General features: G+C 40.9%; 2 protein-coding genes across 2 annotated transcripts; both read left to right on the forward strand.

The window, feature by feature from the left end:
* The first annotated feature begins 10,236 nt into the window (after positions 1 to 10,236).
* On the forward strand, positions 10,237 to 11,155 carry LOC108027120 (uncharacterized). The gene is made up of 3 exons (XM_050888563.1): positions 10,237 to 10,541; positions 10,601 to 10,723; positions 10,927 to 11,155. Exons 1-3 carry the CDS (start codon positions 10,237 to 10,239, stop codon positions 11,060 to 11,062), a joined length of 564 nt encoding a protein of 187 aa, XP_050744520.1. The 3' UTR covers positions 11,063 to 11,155.
* A 621-nt stretch (positions 11,156 to 11,776) lies between these two features.
* On the forward strand, positions 11,777 to 14,763 carry LOC108027411 (serine protease 7). Its single transcript, XM_017098850.3, has 5 exons — positions 11,777 to 12,019; positions 12,468 to 12,854; positions 12,919 to 13,027; positions 13,376 to 13,662; positions 14,372 to 14,763. The coding sequence occupies exons 1-5, from the start codon at positions 11,929 to 11,931 to the stop codon at positions 14,674 to 14,676; spliced, it is 1,179 nt and encodes a 392-aa protein (XP_016954339.1). The 5' UTR covers positions 11,777 to 11,928; the 3' UTR covers positions 14,677 to 14,763.
* Positions 14,764 to 16,408: the final 1,645 nt, after the last annotated feature.

Consider the following 16,408-nt stretch of genomic DNA (forward strand, 5'->3'; position numbering starts at 1 on the left):
TGTCGTCTGCTGCCCGGGCTCTGTTCTATTTTTATTATTATTTTATTGTCTGGCTGCATTGTCCGTGTGGGTGGCTGGGCAGGCCACAGCGAGGACCTTCCGAGGACCTTCTTGCCACTGCAATTTATCGCATACGCTTTGGAAACATGTTCGCAGGCATTTTTATCATTTCCGCATTTATATGGTTTCCGCCTGAGCTGCAAGCAAACTAAGAAGTGGCTTTCTGCCTTATTGCCCCTGAGATTCCGCCATATCCCCTGTCGACCCTCCTCCATGGGCCATCCTCCTTCCGGGACGTCCTAGCCGCTGAAACAGAAACCGAACCTCGCTCAGTTGAATGAATTGTTTAGGTTTAATTTATTGTACTGAGATTGCTTATGGGCTTCTGAACGGGTCGAAGTCACACAGTAACACACACAGTGCACACACACTGCCCGAAATGTACAACCCAAAGGGCGGAAATCGATGGAGGTCCAAGGCCGAAGTTCGACAAAGTTTCAGTTTCCAGTTTGATGACATCAATTTATTCATAAAACCAAGATGCATAAAGATAAATGGAAATGTCTGTGATTTCTGAAGCGATGTGAAAGAAGGAAAGAAATGTGGCGAATTTCCTAGCAGAACGTTAATTAAATTGAGCTTAGGTCAATACTGATAGACTAACCAAATTCGGAGGCTGTGAAAACAGAATTGTGTGGTAATAAATGAAGAAACAAATTTGACTAGCTTAATAGGTTTATTATTTGTTTTACTGTCAGTCATAATTTTGAGAAGGGATTGCTGAAATAACTCAATAAATTTGATTGACGTTAATTCTGTTAGCTACTATTGTGAGCTGAATTTAAATTACTGCACGGATTTAAAAGCAGGCCTTAGGGCAATACAAGCTATTAAAATTACAAGCTTAAACACAAGAAGATGCTCACAATAAAATTCATCTCAAATTAGCTTGGAACTTCATAAATTAATTAAATCAATCAGAATCTTAAAAAATGTTTTAAAATGACGTTTACAAAATCAGGAAACTGGGTGAGCACAATGTGAGTGCTTGAAACAAACGGACAGTATATGTCCGGGGAGATCAGCTTCCCTGGGTCAAAAGCACTCACGAAACTTCTTTCCCGTGTAGTTTTCAATAAAAAATACAGCACTGGAAAGGACAGGACGCAAAAAATTACAACTCTCACATTGTGTCCATTCTCCTCCATTAAAAAACGGCAAGAGGGGAGGCGGGTCCGAAAGGCGGGGACACCAAAAGGGGCAGCAGTTCTTGTTAAGGGTCCAGCAATAAATCTCAGCAGCTTGTGCTGTAACTTAAATTAAATGCTGCAAAATCGGCTAGGCAGTGGCCAGCTCGTGTGGACTCCTGACAGCCGCAAAGGAAAACTACGAGGAAAATGTCGGCGAAAGAAAGGAAAATCGCGCCGCACGCAGCCGACTTGAAAAATGAGAGGCCAAAGTGCACCGGGACGTGAGTTGGGCGAAACAAGAACAGGCCCAAATTAAATAGAGTTTTCGAAAACAAGCGGCTAAACATGCTGCAATTGCTGGCTCCGTCCGCCGGATCAGACGACTTTCTCCGACTGCCATTACTCAGTTTTTGCATATGCAGAGGTCGGGTGCCGGAACGAGCCTGCACGTGGCCAACAAAACTGCTGGCCACTTTTTAGCTGAAAAGCGGCAAATTTATGGCTGCCAGCATTTTCGTGTTGCCAACTTTTTGGCCACTCCTCCCGGCCGCCACCTGGAAAAAGGCGAAAATACCACGATTCCCACACGTAGCGCAAGAAGAGTTAGATTGGCAAGGCAAAAAAATGAATAAAATGCAAACAAATGAGTTTTCCCCCTAACTCGGTTGTTAAACGGGGTAAGCGTGCAGCGCCCCTGACTATTCAATCTGCGTTTTATCGGCGAGGCAGGGATCGTTGGGACCTCAGTGGGGCCATGAATACTTCAAAGCCACGCTGAAGTATTTCGCAGAAGTTCCAGTTTGTTTAAAGTAAAAGTCAGTTTGGTTTTATGTTAGACAAATTAAAATTAGCATTACAAGTTTTATAAGTACTGGTGGGCATTCTGGGAGTTACATCATCGACGAGAGCAACAACCCCACCGCCCTGGTGTTCTCCATCGCCTACAAGGGCTACTGGTCGGACCTGTCGGAGCTGTGGTTCCTGGGCATGCAGACCATGTGCGGGGTGCTGCCCCTGGTGCCCTGGCTCAATAAGGTCAAGATCGGCACCCCGCCGGCCAACGTGAAGTCCGCCTATGAGGACTTCCTGATACAACTGGTGGACGTCAACGGCGACGTCCAGGCTGTGCTTAAGAAGGCCGACGCCCTGCGTGTGTGGATCTGGGCAAGAAGCTCTTCGGCGACTAGGCCATGGCAATCTCCTTCTCTCTAGAGGCATTTTTTGTGTGTCCTGTTGAAGGTACTCGGAATCAGCCGGATCGGACAACTATATCTTATAGTTCCCATTGGAATGTTTGTATGTATGTTTTTTAACATATAACCCCCTACGCTTGGAAATAATATTTTTTAATTGGTTTTGAATTTTGAATTAAATTTTATCGAAATCGGACGGCTATCATATAGCTGCTATAGGAACGATCGGAAAATTGGTAGAAAAATAATAATAATAATAAATAATAGCTTTGGTGCTTTTAGACATATAACTTTCTAGGCTTGGAAATAACATTTTTTTATTAATTATGAATTTCGAATTAAATTTTATGAAGTAAATAAAAAGTAAATGAAGTAATAATCCTTAAAAATTTATTCAATTTAATTAAATTGTATCTAAATTTTAAATTTGTGCATCGAAGAATATTAATTTATTAGATTTCAGTCTTAAATGTGTACATGCGTACAATGTATAACATTAATATTCGGTTTCATTTTTGTTTAACCATGTTTCTTTAAGCATGTAAACTTTAAAAATAAGTATTATCCACGTTTGAAAATGAAAAAAAAACGGAATATTAATGTTATACACTGTATATATGCACATACATATTTAGATACAGTGGCAGAACACATGGTCAGGCTTGCATAAGCCATTGCGATTAAAACTGACAATTCTTTAAAAATCAATATACAATAAACCACCTAGAAATGTTGTTAAAAGCCTTTATATACATATATGTATATACCTACATTCAAACTATCGATATTTTTCCAGCCCATCGCTCACATTATAGGAAAAGACTGAACATCTTTTTACAACAGAATTGCACAATTATTGATGTGTATAACCGATCAGGTGTAGATTGGACTGTACTCGTATGTAAACTCCTTATTAATTTTATATTTCTTTTTCCGATCTAAGCTCAAATTGTGCTTGGTGTGAGGATCTGAGTTTTAAGATTTTTTAATGTTTACGATCATAAAATTAATTTATAATATGTTTATATTTAAGTGTTGTGCAATGTAATTTAAATTAAGCAACATTTGGTGTTTTTAAGCAAACAAGAACTTTTTTGTATTATTGATTTAAGCTCAAACTGCATTTGTTGATATCATTTTTTTAATTTTGTCCTACTAAAAAAAAATTATTTATTCCTAATTTAAGAATACTAAAATTAATTTTAAGAAAATTACTACATTATGTGATTCCTGCTTACTAAGAAAACTTTTTTTATACTTAGTTTGAGCGGAAACCGGACTTGCTTGATCCTGTTTATTTAATTATGTTCTTGAATCAAGCATTTTTTCGGTTTACTTGTGTTTTAAGAACGATTCTTAATTCAAGAACGAGCAGCATTTTCTTTCATAAAAAATACTGTCCGAAATCAAGTATAAATCGCGCTCAAATTTGGAATGCGTGTTTTTCTGAGTGTATCGTTACAAGAGTTATATTGAAAAGGCAAAAAATTGAACAGAGTGCAAACGAATAAGTTTTCCCTCTACTCGGTTGCTAAACGGGGTAAACGGGGAGCGCTCCTGACTATTCAATCTGCGTTAATGGCCGAAATATTGGCGAGGCAGGGCTCGGATGGCCCCTCTGTTAGGGCATGAATATTTCATCGGCGCGCTGAAGTATTTCGCAGAAAAGCTGCTTACATCTAATTTGATTTTGCCAAATTATATTTTCATAGAATGGGGTCAAATAAATTTCGTTTGATTTATTTCGTTCCGGTGCGCGGCATTATTCATGATAAATAGGAGCTAAGCGTCAGCGCAGCCTTTCATGTTCGCAACAATTGCGCTGCGGCCAGACAATCAACGCCGAAAACCAATCTAAAATTCCCGCCCGAAAGTGCATTAAGTGGGCGGCGCGCGGCGTAAATTAATATGCTGGCGAAACTATAAAATTGAAATTATGGCAACTGCCAACTAATGAACAGCGATAAAAATAAATACAGCGCTGGCTGCTGCGAACTGCCGGAGAAAGTTCGCCACTTGCACCTGAATGACTTTCGAGCCAGCCCGAAACTATGTCAATACATCCTGGCCAGGGTTCAGAGTCATTGCTTCGAACTCGTCCAAAGTTCTGAAGTTTCCGCCGCGGAAAGTGTAGCCTGCCTTTGTGCGCCCCCCTGCCGCCGACTGGGAAATTGCCGAGCGCCTGGCCGAGCACGGCCGAGAGGACTCTCGCCCGAAGGCGCTTCGGCGCGGGAGCTTTCGTTCTCTTCGATTTCCGGTCTCTTTCGGGCCTTTGCAGACTCTCTTCGCGGCGCGAGTGCGACGGGGATATATTGCTTGCGCCGCGAAAGCGGGACAGCCGACGGTAGCCCGTCCTGCTCGCACCGCGAAAGCTCCTCTCCGCGGCGGCTGCCACTTGTGACGCCTGGGAATAACAAGCCGTAATAAAGCGTGCTGACTTTCAGTTTGTCAACACGGGAAAGCAAACAAGGAATCTGAAGTTCAGCCTAGGCCTTTGCCTCTTCCTTTGGCACCTGAAACATTACCACCATTTTAGTTTTCGTTCCGTTGAGCCGAGAGTGGGGCCTCCAAGTCGACTTATGGTTTCTGTGCCTCAAACCTAGGCCTGGCAGGTTTTCCTGATCAGTAGGAATGCAGATCAAAGAGCTCATTTGTGATATCTTTACGAAAACCCAAGCTTATTTGGACTGCTCTAAGGTCTGTTCAATGTAAATGTAAACTAAAAACAAGAACAACGAATAAATATAAATGGTTCGATGGGCTCGATACTATCGTTAAAAAATATATTTTCTGAGAAATTATGGTATTTTGTGAAAACAAAATAGTTTGCTGTTATATGTTTTTCGAAGACTCTTAGAGTTTTCCGCTTTAGGGACACACTGCAACTCTACAAAATTAAAGAAGGATGAATGTATGTGATTAATGATCACTATTTCTAATGGAATGCAATGTATTAGTATTTCAGTGGTGTTGGCAGAGGCACGACATAAAAAACGGATAAGTCCTTAAAGCGCAAAAATTATGATACTTTTTAAAATAATTTTTTATTTAAAAGTTTTATTTATTAACATTTTGAAAGGATTATAAGTAAATTTATTAGGTAGGCATCTATATTATGTGCATATATATATGTAAGACTATTTTACAAAAAGATTTGGATGTCAGTCAGGAAGTTCAACAAGAGAAAAGTACGAACCAAAAATAAAGTGAGGGTTGGTCTTTTTTTCAAAAATCGACAAGCTTTCGGCTATATGCGAGCAATATAGCGATAGTACCGATTTGACAACCCTATTGCTAAGACCAGTCTATTTTATCAGTTTGAGCTGCTTTTTAAATTGGACCATGCCTTTGTTAAGCGCTCTCGCAAAGTATATAAGTTAAATATTATTTATGATAGATGCTGAAACAGTCCTGGAGGAAGTTCTTTGAGTTGGCAACAATAACAAAATAAGGCTTGATAACAAAAGAAAAAAAATAAACAATAAAAAAAGGAGGAAAAATATATTTTCCCTATATTTCTAAATCATTTGACGTTTGTTGAACTACTATGCATAGTATAACCTTAATGTTTGTTCTCAGCAGCCCACAGCTGTACTTCAACTTTTGTTTGAGTGTAAGCCGATGGGCTTGGTTTGTTGCCGGGTGGCACATGCAACATTTGGCTTTGTTGGTAGGCGGTGTTGACTTGTTTCCCAGTCGCCGCTTGCTGTTTTGGGATTTGCGCCGGCAAATAAAAGGGTGCGGTGTGGTGCGGAAATGCATTCCGACTCCGCTGGCCATTGTTGCTGCACTTGTTGTTGACTGTTTGTTGTGTGCATCGCTCACACACACCCACTGAGTCGGCAGAGGCGGCGGGAAGGGGAACTGCATGGGCGACAGCTGAGTGGGGCACGTCTGAGCATTTAAGCGGGGAAGAATGTGGGTTAATGGGTTCTTAGTTGCCCTTTTCATTACTCAGCAGGCAGCCACACACGTGGCAGCTGCAAATTGTTTCCTTGTGCGAAATGCTAATCAAATTGCATTCCACGCGCTCCCTAAGCCCGCCCACAAGTCCCCAAAGTTCCAGCCAAAGTTTGATTGGCTTTCGGCCAGGGTAAACAGCTTCCCATCTTGGCCGAAAGACAACAAAGCCCATATAACCACAAAGTTCTAGCCGCATAATAATCGCAACAGTTTCGTTTCTCACGCTCCGCTGATTAGCATGCGAAGCGCGTCAGGTAGGCACACTATAAAAAAGCATGACTGAAGGAAAAACAGATGGCATAACCTGATTGATTGGATATTTTGTAATCTAAGACAATTATTAGGTTTTAGCAAATACTGGACTTTTGTGTACCTAATAGTTGTTGTATGTTTTAAATTTATTAAGTCCCGATATCTTTTTTGCATCATCAATATACGTACTATTGGTAGGGTAGATTAGGATTATTATTATTAGATTGTAAATTATGTTACAGACAGACTTCATATATGTTTTCTGCTAGTGATCCTAGCCGAACTTGCCTTGTCCGTATAAACGCTGTGATCTCTGAAACTATAAAATATGCAAGTTCGGATGTAGATTCTATAGATTCCTGCGCATTGTTATTTAGAAAGTTATGACTAAATAAGTTAAGCAGGCTTTGAAAGGGTCTGTAGTACCGACACCGTACGCTAGGTGTCGCAGCGCTAGCACCGAGACTCTCGGCTTTATTTTAACATTCAATTCAAAAACTGTAAACTGTTTTGCCTAATAATTAAACAAGCCACCAGAATATTTACACAGCAACTTTGCATACTTTTTTCAGTGCATTCGCACGCATCAGTCTACAAGAGAGTGCACAGCTAATTGAAATTTAATTTAATGACCGCTCTGAGCAAGTGGAAAACCTTCGCTGCGATGCAGCCAGCCGTTGGAAAATTCGTGGAACTCGCCGCGCCTTCTATCACTAATTAAATTAGCAGCCTTATGCATGCAGAAAGCGATTTATGAATTACATTCCCGTCCGAAAAGGTGCACCGTGTAGGGAAAAGCGGGAAATGCTGCACTGACCAAGCCGTAAAAATGCCACACAAAACGAGAATTTTCCTAATTGAACATGTGTCCGACATTCAGGTGCACAGCACTCTCATGCAGCAAAGCAAGCACAGACACAAAGTACACCTCTTGCATAGGGTTCTCTTTACAGTTCATTAATATTGCGGGCCGTGTGGGGAGGGTTTATTGGAAATTAAAAGCCAACTTCATTTGCGTTCTAGCTGGCACTGTTGTGTTTTCCACTCCCTTTCCCATTTTCACGGCAGTTTCCCATTTCCCGGTGCCAGCTAATTTAAATTTTTTGCCTCTTGGCAGCGGAATTTATGCTCGACAGCGGGTGGAGACCACACAAATTGAGGCATAAATCCGGCTGCATTCCCATATCTTTTCTTTGTTAATTTAAACATTGCTTTGGCCACGAATATTAACTAATAAATATTCGAGCTCAGAGTGTTTACGTCAAGGTAATATTGGCAAACGTGTTTTGACAGTTGAACAAGACAAAAAATGTTTGTAATGCTTATTCTAATATATACCACTTTCAAATTAGTTCATACACATCCTTAAGTCAGATATAAAATACGAATATAAATCATTTCTTTATGGAAAATATCTTCCTTCAATGAATACTTGATGGAAACCAAAAATTGTATTAAATCCAGAAAGCATAAAATATTTATTCGGGCTAATAAAATATGTGGTTCAATTACATTTTCCCTTTCTCACTTTTCAACAATTCAATCTTGAATCCGTATTCCCGCAGTTGAAATTTCCCTGTTCAGGTCATAAATAGCGTAATAACTTTAATGGCAGACACTTGATGGACACTCGAAAGTGTTTTTAATTTCAATTAATATACAGGACACTCGAGGGTAAAACACCGACCCAGTGAAATCGACACACAAGTGACTCGGGTCCTTGACCAGGACTCTCCTCAATCTCAATCAGCTCGAGTGGCGTCTGCCTTTGATGGCTGGCCCGTCGCCCATCTGCAGTTGCACGAAAAAGTCTGAAAAGCGGGAGCAGCTGAAAAGGAGACCGTAAATGCCTTAAAGTTGGCTTAAACTTTCGCCAATGGCCAAGAAAATTAGCAACGATACCCCGTCGTCGGCTTAGGGGCCGTCCTGGGCCATAATGCCCTCATTAAGGGTTAAGCCAAAGTTAAAGTTTCAACGCTGGCAAAAAAAGTGCTCCGACATGTTCTGTGCGGCTGAAATATCCTGCCCTAAGCAGGAAAATTATTAAACAATGCCCAGGGACTCGCCCAGGCCGAGGACGAGGAGCAGGACGAGACCAGGATGATGACAATGAGGACCCTGGTGCATGCAGCTATGAGAATGGCAAAGTGCTGACCTAAGCCCACAAACAAAATGGTATACTATGGTTCTGCGACGAGACAGCAAAAAAGTGTCACAGCAGCTCAACACAAAAACTCAAATTCCGAGTGCCTGGGTTCGACTCCGGTGGCACTGGCACTGGTACTGGTGCTGGAACTGAAACTGAAACTGAGCCCGGATGGACGGGCGGACTGGTGGACATGACGAAGTGTCAGTGGCTCAGAGCAACGAAATCCCAATGTAGCCAGTGATAAGGCCAACTACAGAGCCACGTGTTTGCTTTTCAATTTGTGCCAGCAGCCGGCTGTGGAATTATGAATAGGCCGGCACAAAAACAAAGCGCCCAGCAGCAGATAGACATCGTGAATGGGCCAAGTGGAACGGGCACCGAAGGGTTAAAGGGACTGAAACGGCTGGGGGTGCACGGAGCGTTGGAGCATTCATTGAAGCTAAACAGGATGCAAGATGAGGGCTGGGTGGGATTCCAGGAGTGGAATCGGTCGGGATGCGCTGAGGTGGGGGCACCACGCTTCGATGCCAACAGGCAAAGGAAAACAAGTTTTGCAAAAGTTGTACTCGATTTGTGTTCTACTTTGGAGCTCCTGCTCGTCCTGTTCGTCCTCTTCTTTCCTGTTTTTACATCACTACTTATGGCAAGCTGCATCGCATGAAATGCAAATGTTAATCTGCAAGGGTTCAAAGTCGTCCTGGATGAGCATACACATTTTATGGTAAGCTCTCTGATCGCCTCAACAATTTCGATAAAAAGAGCCAACGCTCAGAGCTCAACCGAAGAACTACTCAATCAACTCAATTCCGGAGAAAGTAGGGGTGTCAATAGAGATGGTTATTATTGGGTGCTTTTAAATGAATCCCACCTGTTTTTACCTTTGGAGCGTGTCTAGAATTTAATGTCAAAGAATGATCCAAATTCTTATAAACTTTTTTTTATTAAGCCAGGCCTGGCCTAAAATTTCTACACATATGAAGTTAGACATCAATCGACAATAACACATAAACACTACTTTAAAAAAATATTCAAAAACATAAGCCCATAAGCAACCTTTAAAATGGAGGAAGTGCAGGAGCGGAAAACCATGATCCTGGAGAAGAGGAAGCTCATGGGCGACAAGAGGATGAGCATGGGAATGAAGTCGTTCTATGCCTCCTTCATTGGCAGCATTTTTCGCATGAGCGACGAGCCGCGAACCTCGTTTTCGACCATGGTCAAGAGACAATTCAATTCCGGAGAAAGTAGGGGTGTCAATAGAGATGGTTATTATTGGGTGCTTTTAAATGAATCCCACCTGTTTTTACCTTTGGAGCGTGTCTAGAATTTAATGTCAAAGAATGATCCAAATTCTTATAAACTTTTTTTTATTAAGCCAGGCCTGGCCTAAAATTTCTACACATATGAAGTTAGACATCAATCGACAATAACACATAAACACTACTTTAAAAAAATATTCAAAAACATAAGCCCATAAGCAACCTTTAAAATGGAGGAAGTGCAGGAGCGGAAAACCATGATCCTGGAGAAGAGGAAGCTCATGGGCGACAAGAGGATGAGCATGGGAATGAAGTCGTTCTATGCCTCCTTCATTGGCAGCATTTTTCGCATGAGCGACGAGCCGCGAACCTCGTTTTCGACCATGGTCAAGAGACACAAGGCTGATAGCAAATATGTGGATGAACATTTTAAGGACGAAGAGGTGGAGGAATACATACCCATTTACCAAACTGTTTTCGACGACAATAGGGACCCCGTGCTCGAGCCCACTTTTTCGAAACACCGCATTCCTCTGTAAGATTTAAATATAGCGACTGTTCGGGCTCTAACATTATTTGTACCTTCGTATCTAGACAAATTCGATGTCTGGAGCGATATCACAACTCGAAACAAGGGTACGCCAAGCAGTTCAAGCGGGAGATACAACTCCTGATCGACAATCAGCCGACTGCAGAAGATGCCTGGCAATTTGTAAGGTATGCTATAGTGCGCTCCATCAAAAACCAAATACGCAGAGTAAGAACAATATAATATTTTTAAAGACTATTCCTATTTTATTGTGCACATATACTTTTGATTATTATAATGTTGTGTTCTGTTTTAATATCGAAAATATCTTATAAGTATCATATATTCGATATATTTTATATCTTATAATTTTAATTCCGATATTCAATAGGACCATGGCCTATACCACACTTTGGCCCCCACTGCATACAAGGAAAGAGCTCAAGATTTTCGAAAAGGACTTTTGCAAACTTACCCCCACCGAGCAGAATCGCTACAACAAAATAATGTCGACAAATTTTACATAATTGCAGAAATTTTTAAACCCAAAAAAATAATACAAATTAAATTTATAAAGCCATAAAGTTCTTTAAAAGAAAATAAACGCCTTCTTGATTTTTTTCGCTGTTTGTTAGCTCTTTGCCTAGTGTAAATGATGGGGTTTATTGAGATATAATTTTCATAATATTGGCGAAATGGAAGTCGACTTGGGCGTAAAATGCAAATATCTGCTATTTGGGACGGAGTATTCTAAAGCAATAATTGAATTTATGTATTTTTCAATCGAGTCTGATTCCAAGGAAATATCTCCATTTGTAATTTTTTTATTAAAATTAAGTACCGGTCGGGGACGTATTATTTCCCCCTTTTTATATTTCTGTCTTCTTATTAGAATGCAATAAAGAGATTTTGTAAAAAAAGAGCACAGTTAAAAGAAGTCAAAATGAGAGGTACATTTATCAGTTTTCTTGAACAAAACAAATTGACGATGATCTTGGAGAACTTTTGGTTTTGGTCCTGGTTGTCCATTTGGCGGATATGCCCAATAGTATTTTTGGGAGATTGGACGCGTACAAAATTCTCACTTTGAGTATTTTGAGAAGCCGACTCTCAAAGCTTAGCTGCGACAAGCTCAGCTGAAGACGCTCGCGCGGCTTGAAAGCTCTCCCACGGCTCCCCCGAGCACTATCGCTCTCGATTATCACCTCCGATCGCATTTAAAGGCCTCTCGTGCGTCAGCTCGCGATCAGTTGTCTTGGCGTCTCGAGGCGGTCGTAGCTTCAGTCCCCTTCCCGGTTCTCTGGCTCGAGGTCGAAGTGCGTAATCGCAAAGTCGCGTTTTATTGAACCGCTGTGCAGTTTGTTATTACGGTTTGTGGGAAATATCCCGCAAGATGAAGTCAACACGCGAAGTAGCTGGGATTTTTCGGGCCACCTGCCTGCTGCTCACCGCTCTGCAGATACAAAGTATTCAGGCCCAAGGAAGTTAGTACCAGATACGAGTGTATGTGATTCACCACGGCTGACTCATGAGTCGAGACCGGTACTTGTCCACGTTAAGCGCAATAGCTTAACTGGGATCCAGTGCGATAATCAGACTTGAACTTACCAGTTTCCCATGTCAATGACTTGAATGAGTTGAATGGTTCCAATCGTCGAACAGCAGATTACCTTATCAAGTCATAGTACTTACGAAGTGAAATGTGTCTTCTTATAGCCAATTAAAACACGTTTGTTCTTCTTAAATGTGTTTATTTTATTAAAAAGAAATCAAGCTTGTAAAATGTATGAGTAAATAAGTACGTTTATCTCAATTAAACCAGTTACACTTTATTATTCAAGTTTGTTATCATTGTGAGGTGTTATATACCTGGGGTTTACCCATTTGTCTGGCTGTCTAACTCTTTAATAATCAATCTTAATTGCTGTGCAGGCTGCAGGAATCCCAACCAGGAGCAGGGTCAATGTATCTCCATATACGACTGTCCACCCCTGCTGTCCTTGGTCCAGCAGACATCTGTCAGTCTGCAGGACAGGACTTACTTACGCGACTCGCGGTGCTCTAATGGAGTGGGCCGCACGCCGCATGTTTGCTGCGTTATTAATCGGAGGTTTGAACCCCAGGAAACCACCTCTGCTGCTCCCCTAGTGAGGCCAACCAGTTCGAACCAGCAGGGTCAACAGGGGCAGCAAGGTCAGGGCAACCTGTTGCCCTCGCCACCAAAGTGTGGGCCACACTCCTTCAGCAACAAGGTGTATAATGGCAACGACACCGCTCTGGACGAGTTCAGCTGGATGGCCCTGCTGGAGTATGTGGATCGTAAGCGGTGTTTAAAATATAATTTATAAAATCTAGCATTAATAATCGAATTCTCCGTGGAAAGGTAGGGGACGGCGGGAGCTAAGCTGTGGCGGCAGCCTAATCAACAATCGTTATGTCCTTACGGCTGCCCATTGCGTCATTGGAGCCGTGGAAAGTGAAGTGGGTCGCCTGTAAGTAGCTTATATACTTATTTTTAAAATGTATTATCAACATTTAAAAGCTTTAAAGTGGATTAGTCAAAAGACATTTTCGGGAACTCTTTATTTCTGATGCGAAACCTAACAACTCCATTAATAGTCTGAACGTTTTATTTTATTATACATTATGCTTAGTTTTTGTTTACTTAACGTTGCTTGTTAAAATCTAGCAAGAACCATATAGGAGGATTTTAAATCTACTTGACACTGACCTAAATTTTGCTTTACCTGATAAGACTGATGCTTGTTGAAAATATCATCTGAATATACATGTACAAAGCTTTAAGACTTTTGAATAACTCGGTTGCATATCCTTTTCAGAACCACAGTTCGCTTGGGTGAATATGACACCAGCAAGGACATCGACTGCATAGATGGCATATGCAACCAGCCCGTCCTTGAAATGGGCATCGAGCAGCGCATTGTACACCCCCAATATGATCCCGCCAACAAAGACCGCGTCCACGACATCGCCTTATTGCGTCTAGATCGGCCTGTTCTGCTCAATGAGTATATTCAGCCGGTTTGTTTACCTTTGGTCAGCACACGACAGGCAATCAATACGGGAGAAATTTTGGTTGTCAGCGGCTGGGGACGTACCACAACAGGTGAGTCAAATAACACTCGTTAGCAAAGTAGAATCCATGAAATGCTCCAAGCCGGTTGTGACAGTTTTTGTTGAAAATGTGTAAATGTAAACAAAATATATTATTGAAGATTATTATTTGTAACATTTAACACTTCCAGTACTTACTTAATTCATCTTAAGAGTCCAATTGTACTTAAACTTATTGGCTTGTAAGGGTAAAAATTTAAAATCTAAAAAATTATTTTGAAGATCATTAAATTCAACTTAGAGCTCACATCCCAGAGATCTAGTTTAACCGTTTATGGCAAAAATTAATGGTAAAATACATGTTTTTGGATATTTTTTCTTTCCTTTTTTTTTCCTTTTTTGGTGGAGGTTGTTTTATTTTATATCCTTGGAAAATATATGAAAGTTTTAAGTGTGTTGCTTACACAAAAATGAGCAAAATCAGAAACAAATGTTATAAATAATTATGCAAAACTTTTATATTGTTATTTTGGTTATCCGTACGTTAAGTATTACTAGGGCAGATGTATTGGTTCAAATGATATTTAGTATTGTTTGTGGACTTCATAATCAAATTTTAATAGTGAATCAAATAAAATATAAATATGCTGTACGACACTTTCAGCAAACGAATAAAGTACTTCTAGAGGATCGGAACTATATTATTTATTATTATATTCAAAATTTGTACATTTTCATTGATTAAATGCTCTATCCCACAGCCCGCAAGAGCACCATCAAGCAGCGCTTGGATCTTCCGGTGAACGACCACGACTCCTGCGCGAGGAAGTTCGCCACTCGAAACATCCACCTGATCAGCTCACAGCTCTGCGTCGGCGGCGAGTTCTACAGGGACAGCTGTGACGGTGACTCGGGCGGACCTTTGATGCGGAGGGCGTACGAGGAGTTCTGGTACCAAGAGGGCGTGGTCTCCTTCGGCAACCGCTGCGGACTGGAGGGTTGGCCAGGTGTCTACACACGGGTTTCCGACTACATGGATTGGATCTTGGAGACGATTCAGCCCTGAACAGCGTAGCGAAGGCCGCTTTTGTCCAAATGATGTTTTAATTAAAGTCAAGTCGAGAGCTTTTGGGCCAGGACGCCCATCTTTTAATTAACTTGCATTCAATGCGATTTTATCAGCTGCTTCTGCCACACTGCGTATACGTAATGCGCTTACAGCCGAGCGCAGTTTGCGGTAATTAAAATCGTTGTTCCCAGTTGGTAAGAGTGGAGTGGAATAAGTTTCGAGATGCGGCCAACTTGCCCAGCGGCACCTTCTTAGCGCCCTCAACGATTTTCTATGCAATTTGGCAATGAATTTCTATTATGCAAGCGGCGCTTTTCCGGTTTTCCCGCGCTCCCCGACCCAAAGTTTGCACTTGTTTGCTGGCTGATTGCATTGCAGACGTGGCGAGGCTGGAAAACAAAGTAGACAATGGCTTGGCTCATTAATTGTGTGCGCGCAGAAAGGTTAATGATGCCTGCAGGAACCAGTTAGCACGGACAAAGGGACAGTGCCTTTGTGGCTAGGGCTTCTTGACCAAATTTACTGAGTAACCGTGAAAGCAGTTTAATGCTGAATCGAAAATAAGTGCAGGAGTAATCAAACTTTTAAGCTATATTTCGTAAAATTAAACTTTTACATTCGATATTTAGAAAAAAATGTTTAATTTGACATATCATTAGATCAATTAGACGAAATGCACCCGAAAGAATAGTTCTTTCAAACTATTACTTCTTTTGTATTATACTCTTGCAGCGCTGTGAAGGATACAGTCAACTTTATGTATAGATTATTGTTCCAAATTATTTTTGACACATAACACTAGTCTGCAGATAATGCGAATGAATATTACGGGCCCATTTGGTCAATTTGAACAACATATTTTGTGTGCGTATTTTTATAACGTGTTTAATAAAAACATTTCAAATCTAAGAGTAGCTTTCCGTTCAGCGTGATAAAAAATTCCATTCGATTTTTTTTCTTTTAATAGTTGAAGCCTTTCCATTTTGTTTTAATTTAATTTTTTAGCTCTTAAGTATTTTTTACCCGTTACTCGTAGAGTGAAAGGTTATACTAGATTCGTAGGAAAGTATGTAACAGGTAGAAGGTAGCTTATCCGATCCCATAAGTATTATATTATTGATCAGGATCACCAGCCAAGTCGACTTCTCAAGCTTTTATAGTTTCCGAAATCTCTGCGTTCATACGGACAGACGGACATGGTTAGATCGACTTGGCTATATATACTTTGTGGGATTCAGTATATTCCGCTATGTTGGCATTTCTAGTTAGGACATTATCCGGTAATCGGTAATCGGAATAAATAGCCCAAATGCAATCCTTCAGTTTAGCAAGGATCCGATCCATGGAGTTCCGTTTCTGGTTTCCAGTAAATCTCGGCTGGGACTGCCAACCTGTTTTTGCGTCGTTAGATTAATGGTAGCATCGTTTTCCTATTCTAAATATTTTTAAGTCAAGCTTTAAATTTAATTTTCGATTCAGAAATTGCAGAAATCTTTCGGCCAAACCAATTGACTTTTTGATGTATCTCTGATGTATTACTGTAGACTTTCATTTATTCGTGTATAAAAGTCGCCATCTCACACCCTCTTGGTGAAAATCTTTTGACGCATTTTTTAACCATTTTTAACTTGGTTAGTTGCAAGGCATTTTGCGCTGATCATTGCAATGCTCATTGTGAGGATCGGTGCGAGGCCTATTGCGAAGCTCAGAGCCTTGTTGCAAGGCTTAT

The sequence above is a fragment of the Drosophila biarmipes genome, chromosome 3R (assembly GCF_025231255.1).
Source record: "Drosophila biarmipes strain raj3 chromosome 3R, RU_DBia_V1.1, whole genome shotgun sequence".
Taxonomy (NCBI): domain Eukaryota; kingdom Metazoa; phylum Arthropoda; class Insecta; order Diptera; family Drosophilidae; genus Drosophila; species Drosophila biarmipes.